Source organism: Heterodontus francisci, chromosome 10, assembly GCF_036365525.1.
Source record: "Heterodontus francisci isolate sHetFra1 chromosome 10, sHetFra1.hap1, whole genome shotgun sequence".
Taxonomy (NCBI): domain Eukaryota; kingdom Metazoa; phylum Chordata; class Chondrichthyes; order Heterodontiformes; family Heterodontidae; genus Heterodontus; species Heterodontus francisci.
Window position 1 is genome coordinate 94,530,229 of NC_090380.1, and position 11,792 is coordinate 94,542,020.

The 11,792-nt window shown below is 43.7% G+C and overlaps 1 protein-coding gene across 2 annotated transcripts in view; it reads right to left on the reverse strand.

Annotated features, from left to right (window-relative positions):
• Nucleotides 1-9,245, reverse strand: part of paxbp1 (PAX3 and PAX7 binding protein 1) — a 48,605-nt gene extending 39,360 nt beyond the window's left edge. For both annotated transcript variants that reach the window (XM_068041079.1, XM_068041080.1), the window contains exons 1-2: nucleotides 8,726-9,245; nucleotides 1,111-1,236 (exon numbers count right to left, since the gene is read on the reverse strand). In XM_068041079.1, coding sequence (XP_067897180.1) covers nucleotides 1,111-1,236; nucleotides 8,726-9,155 — 556 coding nt within the window. In that variant the 5' untranslated portion in view covers nucleotides 9,156-9,245. The remainder of the gene's footprint in view (nucleotides 1-1,110; nucleotides 1,237-8,725) is intronic.
• Nucleotides 9,246-11,792: the final 2,547 nt, after the last annotated feature.

The following is an 11,792-nucleotide window of genomic DNA, read 5'->3' on the forward strand; positions in this document are numbered from 1 at the left end:
AGGTGGTGTTGTATCAATTGCTTTTTAAATTAAATTATCTCAGAAGCAATAACTTAAGTGTTATGGGAGTTACATTAAATAAACATGAGCTCAACATCAATGACCAAATCTGTAAGTAAACTTACATCCCCTATATTGCAAATATATTGATTGAACAGATCTCTTGCCATTATAATTTTGTTTACTTGAATATATCATTACCATTACATGATTTCCCCATCTTTGGCAGATGATAAAAATATACTTTTCAGACTGAGTCTCAGGCTACAACCCAAATTAATTTAACATTTTACAGATAAATGAACAGTATTCAGTACAAATAGCATATTTACATTAATTTACAAACTACACTATCCTCCTGGAAATGCCAAAACAACAAACATGCTTCCCCTACACTATCAACCCAAAATCAATCAACAAAACATTGGCACTCCCTTCATACATAGCCATGCACCATCAGGAGTCATTGGTCCAGCTCAGTCTCTCTGCTGGCTTCAGATTGACTGCTGACGAACAAAGTCAGACACTTAGATCACTCAGATCTTTGAAGACATACTGAAAAAAGAACATTAGACAAATGTATCGCTTAATTACATCAGGTTAACAGCCAGCTAAAGTTGCCAGTTGTCGAAGATGTTTGTCCAGGCACCCTTTCCTTTAGATTGGAAAATTGCAGAGGTTACAGATATAGGCAGAGCAAGGTCAAGGAGGGATAAGAATGAGTGCACAAGGATGAGAATTTTAAATTCAAGATGTTCTTGGAATGGAAACCAATGTAGGTCAGCAAGCATAGCAGTGATGGGAGAACATGACAGTCCAAATCAGGATACAGGCGGCGTTTTTTTTGTATGAGCGGGTGAAAGACAAGAGATTGGCCAGGAGAATAAAAATGCACAAACTTATTTCAGTCATAACTTTTTTTTTTACAGGCAGATACTGGATTTAAACTCAGATCCCAGAAGTAAAATTCTACAAGTGAAGGCCTGCAGTAGCAAAGTAGTATATGTGGAATATAAAGTTAATTTGTTGGCAACAATAGAAACACCACTATTCTTTTAGAGCAGAATGAAGAAATACTGAACTGTTCACTTCTGCAATGTTAATACTTACTTGAAACCTGAGCGTGCGCATCACCTTTTGCCATGGATTTTTCAAGATCCTCCTTGTACTCTTTCTTGAGTTTATTTACAATCTTTTTACTGTAATTTGATTTCTTCACTTTAAAAACTTCTTCTTCTGCAGAAAGGAAAAGAAAAGGTAAACTTGTATGCTTAAACAGCAGGCAATAGGGAATTTACAGGAATTCTCCCATGATCAGAAAACATTTTATTTGAAGGTTCAACTTGCTTAAAAAGTAGCATTGTTATTTTATTTATCTAGTGAACAGAACAAAAAATAAAATTTCAGCATTAAACAAGCCATGCCTTTCAATAGATATAAAACCAGGATTTTTACAAAATCTGCCTTGCTCACAATATTCTTTTCAAAAAATATTTGACATTTTAAAAACAAACCTAGATTTTATAGCTATTCCAGCCGTTCTGCCATGGCATTATTTCCAGCGAGTCAAATGATATATTATTAAAGGACTAAGTACATTATGTAATGCAGAATGCAGCTAATGTGAAGCTCTGTCCCGTTAAAGCCAGAGAAAGCCTTCCTTCTGTTAAGTACACAGAAAATGGTGGAAATACTGAAGGCACTGGATACTGCAAAGGCTACAGGCCCTGACAACATTCTGGCAATAGTACTGAAGACTTGTGCTCCAGAACTAGCTGCGCCCCTAGGCAAACTATTCCAGTACAGCTACAACACTGGCATCTACCCGGCAATGTGGAAAATTGCCCAGGTTATGTCCTGTCCACAAAAAAGCAGGGCAAATCTGACCCGGCCAATTACCACCCTATCAGTCTACTCCCGAACATTAGCAAAGTAATAGAAGGGGTCGTCGACAGCGCTAACAAGCGGCACTTGCTTAGCAATAACCTGCTCACTGACGCTCAGTTTGGGTTCCGTCAGGGCCACTCAGCTCCTGACCTCATTACAGCCTTGGTTCAAACATGGACAAAAGAGCTGAACTTCAGAGGTGAGGTGAGAGTGACTGCCCTTGACATTGAGGCAGCATTCAACTGCGTATGGCATCAAGGAGCCCTAGCAAAATTGGAGTCAATGAGAATCAGGGGGAAAACTTTCCAAAGGTTGGAGTCATATCTAGCACAAAGGAAGATGGCTGTAGTTGTTGGAGGTCAATCATTTCAGTCCCAGGACATTACTGCAGGAGATCTTCAGGGTCCTAGGCCCAACCATCTTCAGCTACATCAATGATCTTCCTTCAATCATAAGGTCAGAAGTGGGGATGTTTGCTGATGATTGCACAATGTTCAGCACCATTCACAACTCCTCAGATATTGAAGCAGCCAGTGTCCACACGCAGCAAGACCTGGACAACATCCAGGCTTGGGCTGATAAGCGACAAGTAACATTTGCGCCACACAAAGTGCCAGGCAATGACCATTAAAAAAAAAAGAGAATCTCACCATCTCCCCTTGACGTTGAATGGCAATACCATTGCTGAATCCCCCACTATCGACAGCCTGGGAGTCACCATTGACCAGAAATTGAACTGGACCAGCCACATAAATGCTGTGCTACAAGAGGTCAGACACTGGGAAATCTGCCACGAGTAACTCACCTCCTGACTCCCAATGCCCGTCCACCATCTACAAGGCACAAGTCAGGAGTGTGATGGAATACTCTCCACTTGCCCGAATGGGTGCAGCTCCAACAACACTCAAGAAGCTGGACACCACCCTGGACAAAGCAACCCACTTGATGGCATCCCATCCACCACCATCGACAGTGGCAGCAGTGTGTACCATCTACAAGATGTATGGCAGCATCTCACCAAGGCTCCTTTGACAGCACATTCCAAACCCACAACTTCTACCACCTAGACGGACAAGGGCAGCAGATGTATGGGAACACCACCGACCAATTATAATGACAAGTGGCTGAAAGCTCAGGGATCACACTTGCAGACAGAATGGAGGTGTTCAGCAAAGCAATCACTCTTTTTGTTTGGTCTCCCAAATATAGAGGAGACTGCATGTGATTAGTGAATATAATATACCAAACTGAAAGTATTACAAGTAAATTGTTGTTTTGTCCAGAAGGGGTGTTTGGGGCCTTGGACGGTGGGAAGGGAGATGAAAGGGTAGACGGCGCATCTCCTGTGCATACATAGGAAGGCGCTGTGGGAAGGGGAGCAGGCTTTGGGAGTGCTGGAAGAGCGGACCAGGGTGTCACGGAGGAAAAAGTCTCTTCGGATGCTGAAAAGGGAGGCGAGGGGAACAAGTGTTTGGTGGTGGCATCGTGCTGGAATGTTTTGTTCAAATAGTCAGAGATTAGCTGCTATTCAGGTTGGCTTGGTTTGAGAAAGTCAAGTAACAGTCTCCAAACATTATGGCTCCAATACTATTTAACTCATTCCTAGATAAATTTGTATCCCTTATGGCCATAATTCTGCATTTCCTGTAACTCAATGATTTGTCTATAGTTAAAATAAATAGTGTTTTATTCAAATAGTCATTCAGAATTATCTGCAATAACTTTCCTACACTTGCTATCTTGAAATAGCATGTGTTCCTTCTCTAGAAGTTCTAATCTTTCACACACTCTTCAGACAGGTATGCTTACTCTCCTGATGGCCATTTCCTTGATCATACAAGCTGCTATTATGGGACATGTGTCTCCAGTTAAGTACCTATGAGGTCAATCATGCTTATATCATTAACAACTTGCAAAGTTCCTGGGCCCAGCATTCTGGTCTTGATGCTCTTCATCTAAATATTTACATAACTATAATAAAACATCACACTGAGTATCTTTGTCACACTTCTACCCATTTTATATGGCAAAGCCTAGCCACAACTTAATTTAAATTTTATGTTTATTAAACAGCAACAATTCGGTAACTATAAGCAGTGAGGGAAATTTGCCACCCTCAAAAAAAGCAGAAACTGAAGTAGATCATTAGATAAACTAAGTGCTTTTATAATGTCAAAATTAAGGTTTGAAAAGACAAAAAATGAGTAGTTCACAATAACATATGAATTATGATTTCTGGTGTCTGAGTAGCTCCATTAATGTTTTAACTCTCTCTCAAGTGTGGGTTGCAGTTGAAATCCTAACTAGAGCTATTACCCTGTCAGTTAGAGAGAGCAACTTCACTTAATGCCTACAATTCTCAGGATGATACCACTTTTATATAGTCAGCTCTCAATACTTCTGCCATAAATCCTCCCTTCCCACCTATTCAAAATACTCATATACAGATGTGGTCTAATTCCTTCTTTAATTCTTCTTAACTCAAGAAATAGCTAACCTACCAAATCCATCCCTTTCCCCTACAAATGAAACCTTACAGGTTGGCAAATATTATGTGGATTCTGGAAGGTTTCTGCTTAAGTGATGCTATAAGGTGCAAAATGAATCGCCAAGAGACTGAGAATTTAACTGATACTTTGACCTCTAATACATAATGCGTCACCAGGAATAAAGAAAGACACCTGTGTGAGATACATTAGGCATCGATTCAGTAAACAACTAGAAAGAAAACTGTTTCGGCTATTGTGAAGCCATGGAGCTAAAGGCTTAAACTAGGTCATTAGAAAACTGCAAAGATTCAGTGATTTGTTATGCAATGGGCTAAATAACCCAAATTTTAAATAGCGGAAAACTATTCAATAGGAGGGAGTTGGGAAGCATAAAAAATGATTTTTACAACAGATGGTGGCGTGATGGATAAAGAAATAAATTGTCCTCCTTTTCATCACATTTATGAGCTATATTGATTATAAGAGATGGAACCAACAGCAAAGCTCTGTAAAGATGGAAGAAGTGTTCAAGGCTATAATATATCTTGAATTTTAATGACTGTGTGAACCACAGTTTAACTTTTGTTATTAGCTTCCAAACGCCTCAAGTGAGTTAGTCAAATTAGTTTGCAACATGGTGCATTGCGAAACCGACACATGCACAATGCTAATATCAAAAGGAAAGGCAGTCCCAATTCTTCCTGCTTACTCCAACGGCAATTTTGAAAGCAAGAGTCACAATGAACCCTGACAGTTTAAAGTCAGCCATTTCTCTCTGCAGCCAGCCAGCTAGTCTGGCTTTATTCTTTCACATGTTAAAGCTATGCCTGGTTTTCACTTGCCTAACGAAATGGCACCCTTTGGTCTGCAATTATTCTGAACTGGTTAGGAGTTGTCTTTGCTCTTATCCACCACTTCATGTCAAAATTTTCAGAGCATTGCAACAGCAATGATAATTTTTAACTGGCCAGTTAGAAAGGTCTGTTTTGCTTGCAAGCGAAAGCCCAAAATATAAAGATCGCCATGGTCACATTAAAGTCAACCTTTAAAATGTAAAAGAAAGCTTGGTGAGTTATTCTCTAACCCTGGCAATTGAAAACACTAGAAAATGTAGAGATTGAACACCCTATGGAAGTTTCAAAGTTGAAGTTTTAAAAAAGGTAAATATGATATATCACTTTAGAGTCATAGAGATACAGCACTGAAACAGGCCCTTCGGCCCACTGAGTCCGTGCCGACCAACAACCACCCATTTATACTAATCCTACATTTAATCCTATATTCCCTACCACATCCCCACTGTGCCTCAATTCTCCTACCACGTACCTACACTAGGGGCAATTTACAATGGCCAATTTACCTATCAACCTGCAAGTCTTTGGCTGCGGGAGGAAACCGAAGCACCCGGCGGACACCCACGCGGTCACAGAAAGAACTTGCAAACTCCGCACAGGTAGAACCCAGAACTGAACCCGGGTCGCTAGAGCTGTGAGGCTGCGGTGCTAACCACTGTGCCACCCCAAACTTTGGGCAAAATTCCCATTTGTATCTTTTGTTCACCGATTTTCCTCATCTTTGGCAACAACTACACACAGCTATTAAGTTTTGCTGGGTAGCTTCATGCCACAACACAGAATGAGTGTGGGAAATACATTTATAAAGCAGATACTAGACATCAGTGAGGAGGTAAGAGAAGATTTGCATTCACTTGGACCATTTTATAGTGGAATGTGGCTGCAAAGCTCAGCTACAGTACATGCCATGCATAAGCATGCTTCAAGAGGGAATGGGAACTATATGCATGAAACATTAGCTATATAAAACTTCTGAGCATGTGGTAAGCAGCCATTGCACAGACATGGGAGTGTATTACAAGACTACGGTATATGCAAGGTATTCATGTGGACAGCTTGAGCTTTGGCAGTTAGTTATAGTGCTGAACAAACTCAGCAATATTTTATAGCAAAATTACACAATTTTCAAAGCTCTTTGTATCTTTAGCTTCCAATTTTTCCTCACCTTTGCCAACAACTGCATATGGCTGTTGAGTTTTTCTGGGTAACTTCACATCACAATACACACTGGGTGTGACAAAGCTATTTATAAAGCTGGCACTAAATATTAGTGGAGAGGGAAGGAAAAGTGAAGCTCAAGTAATTTACAGATGCCATTTGAACTTGGAGAGCATTACGGTATTGAACATGCTATCAAGCAACTGTTCTTAAGTCTCCAGAGGTTTCTATTTCTAAGATTACACATTCAAATCTATTATAACAATTTTCTTCAGTTTCATTTTGATCAACCAAACAATACTAGCCCAGGAGCAAGATTAAGATAATGAACAGGAAATTTTAATTAGAATAATATAATTTATCACAGAAGAGTTTAAAAATGTATCATGGCAGGGAGTGTGTCAATAGGCTATATATCATTTCAGTGGTTTGAAGGTAATTATAAACAGTGAGGGCGACACTTACTTGGCTCAGTCAAACTTTGAGAATGCATTTTAAGTTGGGATAGGTTAATTTAGAAGGAAAGGCACATCTTAGCCTTCTCTAATCCAACAGAAATAGGCTGAAGTCTCTCCTTATAACTGCAGTTGCCCATCCCTGGCATCATCCTGGGGAATTTGTATTTATGCTCTCTATAGTTTTAATGTCCTTTTCCAAACCTGCACACTTATGAACTATGGCTTAGGGAGGGTTGCCCAACATATGGCCCACCCAGGGTTGCCCAACATATGGCCTGTGGGCCAGGATCCGGCCTGCCAAATGTTTCCATCTGGCCTGCAGATGTAAACTGTTCCCGGGGCCGTTACTCATCCTCAACGTGACTGGAGATAAGAAATTTCCCTTTGTCAGTCCGGCTTTTAAACTATTGCGCTCAGTTTCACAGGTGACAGCTGCTGTCTCTCACACAGTTGCAGAGAGTGGAACTCTCTTTTGAAGTTCTTTTTAAAGAAGATCATTGTCAGTTTCACAGATGACAGCTGTTGACATCGGGAACAGCCGTTTCTGAACAGACTCCAGGTTTTCCGGTGGGTTCTGACTTTTTTTTTTAAACCGGAAAACCACTTGCCAACCAATCAGCACTTTTTTCTCATAGTATAAAGCTGTTGTTTCCCTTACATTGGTATTCTTGCAGATTGTCCTGATGAGTGCAAGATGAAAAGATTCGACAACATGTCTCTATTTTCAGCAATACTCAAGTTCTGCACTACCAAATGACGATAAAGCATACGCTCTCGGCCTTTGTTTTTTTTTAACCAAAAATGTATTACCTCCAAATTATTGCTTGTCCGCTCACTGCATTAATTTATCCAAATCTTCTTACACAGATCACTGCCAAATCTCATACTTTTGTGCCTTTATAATTGTAATTTACACACAAAGAACAAGTGAATACAGTACTGATCCCTCAGGCACACCATTTCCAAACAAACATTCTCTAGTCCAAGCAATACACATTCACCCCAACAGTTTCTTATCCATTAGTTAACATTCGATCCATGTTGTTGCATTTCTTCTTGTAGCATGCATTTGAATTTTTCTAACAAGCCTCTTATTAGACAACTTATCTAGCAACATCTGAAAATGCATGTGAGACTATATAGTTACTGCATTCCCTTTAACTTCCTGATCATTCAATTCTTCAAAAAATTACGTTTGTCGAAGGTGACTTGCCTTTGGAAAATCATTGTTGGCTGTACTTCATTAATTCATACATTTCTAAACACTTATTAATTTGATCTCAAATATAGATTCTCAGAGTTTACAAGACATTAAAAAGCACTATAGTTAACTAGTTTATCCTTCTTTCCTTCCCTGAACAATCTCAACTCAAAACTCCACCCGTCATCGACCTGAAACGTTAACTTGCTTCCCCTTCCCCAGATACTGCCAAACTTGCTGAGTGTTTTCCAGCATTTTCAGGTTTTATTACAAAATTGAATCTTAGAGAATTGAAAGATCGTAGACAGAACTCTGCCATATCCTCTCCCACTTCAACGGTCTGGGGTGTATCTTACATTTTGATCTTAACGTACTGCCCCTCGCCACTTCTCAGACTGAGAACACGTTACATTCAAATGATTTAGTGTACTTAGGAAAATGGGGATAGGACCGTGAAATTCGACCCAAAGAATCTCAGTCCTGTCGAATAAAATGAAATTAAACTCGGTAATTAGCAGTTATATTAAATAGTAATATTTAAATTTGACACTAATTATTAACTATCTTAACTAGCTACAAGAGTATACAATTTAAGCAGTTATTAAAGATTCTATGAACAGCCTCCACCCTCCCGTGTTACACATTAATTCGCGGCCTGGGCCAGCGGCCTCTACTCACCTTCCTCCTCATCCTGGAAGCTGAGCAGCGCGGCCCTGGGGGTTTCCTTTTCACGGCTCCGTTTCTTATCCTTAGGAGCGAGTTTGGCAGCAGCGATGCCGGTCACAGGCTTAGGAAGACCGAGGCCTAACGCCGGTTTTAGAATTCCCAGGCTCGGCACGGGTTTGACAGAACCGAGAGAGGGCAGGGGATTGACAGGCCCCAAGCCCAGCGTGCAGGCCGCGGGCCTCGACATCGGCTGTAATCCGGCGCCAGGTTCGATGCTCGCCTGAGGCGGCGGTGGCTCAGCGCTTTTCTCGTGGCTGTTGTTGGTGAGCAAGGCCTCGGCCGGTGGGCCGGGCTGCGTCGGTTCCTGGCTCGGCCCGTCTTCTCGGTCCTCCTCCTCAGAGTCATTCCGCCGCCTGAAATTCCGCCGCGATTTTTTAAACATCGTTGCCGGGAAATCAGCGCCTCAGAAACCAACAGCCTCGAGTGGCGGCAACAACTCCCAGAGTCAAGGCGTCTCAGAGCCCCTGAGAGCGCCCCCCAGAGCCCTCTCCCGGTGCAGCGCCCCCCCCCCCCCCAACTCCCTGCACAGCGCCCCCCCACCAACCTCCCGGCATAGCGCCCCCTCCCCCCGCGAGCCCCCCGGCACAGCGCCCCCCTCACCAACCTCCTGGCACAGCGCCCCCCTCACCAACCTCCTGGCACAGCGCCTCCCTCACCAACCTCCCGGCACAGCGCCCCCCTCACCAACCTCCCGGCACAGCGCCCCCCTCACCAACCTCCTGGCACAGCGCCTCCCTCACCAACCTCCTGGCACAGCCACCCCCCCACCAACCTCCTGGCACAGCCACCCCCCCACCAACCTCTCAGAACAGCGCCCCCCCCCCACCAACCTCCCGGCACAGCGTCCCCCACCAACCTCCCAGCACAGCACACCCCCCACCAACCTCCCGTCACAGCGCCCCCCCCCCCCACCAACCTCCGGTCACAGCAGCCCCCAGAGCCTCCTCCCATCACAGCGTCCCCCACCAACCTCCCGTCACAGCGCCCCCCCCCCCACCAACCTCCGGTCACAGCGGCCCCCAGAGCCTCCTCCCATTACAGCGTCCCCCACCAACCTCCCAGCACAGCGCCCCCCCCCCCACCAACCTTCCGTCACAGCACCCCCCTACCAGCTTCCCGGAGCAGCGACCCCCCCCCCAAGCCCCCTCCCGGCACAGCGCCCCCCCCACCAACCTCCCATCAGAGCACCCCCCACCCCAGTGCCCCCTCCCGTCACAGCAGCCCCCCACCAACCTCCCATCACAGTGCCCCCCCAGAGCCCCATCCCGTCACAGTGCCCCCCACCAACCTCCCAGCACAGCGTCCCCCACCAACCTCCCAGCACAGCGCCCCCCCACCAACCTCCCGTCAGCGCCCCCCCCCACAAACCTCCCTGCACAGTGCCCCCCCCTCACCCCCCACCAACTTCCCAGCACAGCGCCCCCCACGAACCTCCCAGCACAGCGCGCCCAAACCAAGCTCCCATTATCGAACCCCCCCCCACCACCGACCAACTTCCTGGCACAGCGCCCCCCCCCCCAGAGCCCCCTCCCATCACAGCACCCTCCCCACCAACCTCCCATCACAGTGCCCGCCCCTCACCAAACTCCCGGCACAACACCCTATCGAGCCCCCTTCTGCCACAGCGCCCCACCCGCCCTCACCTACCACACCCAAAATGTTAGCACCGAGCTGACTATAATTTCCAATACTGGCATCAACCTGGTGAATCTATATTGTATGAATGGAGTATCCAAATGCACACACAGTGCTTCAACTGTGACCCAAACAGTGCTTTACATCATTGCATTCCCTGTTTATTTCTGCACTCTTATGAAATATTTCTATAATCAATCTTTTCAACACCAGTGTTTTATGTAATTCTGATTGAGATTAATGGCAATCCAGAGTTTCCAAAATTAATGTCATTGCAATCACTGCTACTACTTAGACTGTTTCATAATGGTGCTGATGGACCCTTAATGACTTGGCAGTGGTGTGAGTTAATGAACCTACAACATGAGTTAATGAATCTTTGTTCTGTGTAGTGGCATACGTTAATGATCCTATCATGCTTTACATTAACAATTACAGCAAATCCATTGTACCAGTTGTAATCAGATTTGATTTAAGTCCCATTCCCTATCACTTCTGTGCTCACTGACCTACATTGGCTCCCAGTCAAGCAACATCTTTATTTTAAAATTCTCATCCTTGTTTTCAAATTCCTCCATAACCTTGCCCGTCCCTATCTCTGTAATCACCTCCAGCCCCACAACCCTCCGAGATATCTGTGCTCCTCTAATTCTGGCCTCTTGTGCATCCCTGATTTTAATCACGCAACCATTGATGGCTGCACTTTCAGTTGCCTCGGCTCTAAGCTCTGGAATACTCTTCCTAAAAATAAAGAAAAACTTGGATTTATATAGCGCCTTTCAACCAGGCGTCTTAAAGTGCTTTACAGCCAAAGAAGTACTTTTTGAAGTTTAATTACTGCTGTAATGCAGGAATCCCTACATCTCTCCACCTCTTTACCTCTCTTTCCTCCTTTAAGACACTCCTTAAAACCTACCTCTTTGACCAAAATTTTGGTCATCTGACCTAATATCTCCTTTTGTGTCATGCTTTGTTATATAATGCTCCTGTAAAGCACCTTGAGACATTTTATTATGTTAATATAAGTCGTTGTAGCTGATAATTAGGAAAATAATGACCTGAGGGTTAGAAAAACCACCCCAGAAAATTATTTTATTGATGTGCAAGTTAACACCGTAGAGTTGGTAGGCAATGAACTGTACCTTCATTTCAGGTAAGTGATGGTGTTTTGTGGCTCATGGTTGTATTTTGTGTTTATATAAACAGTATTGGATTAATTTGTTTAATGGTATGGTCAGTGTGAAGCAATTTAAAGTTCCAAATGTCCTACCTGGCAATGTAAAATAGCTGGATAAAATTATTTTTCCAAAATATAATGCCTTGCAATAGTGGTTCTTCTTTGGACAATCAGATAATGCAACTCTTTATAATTGTCTACTCTTTG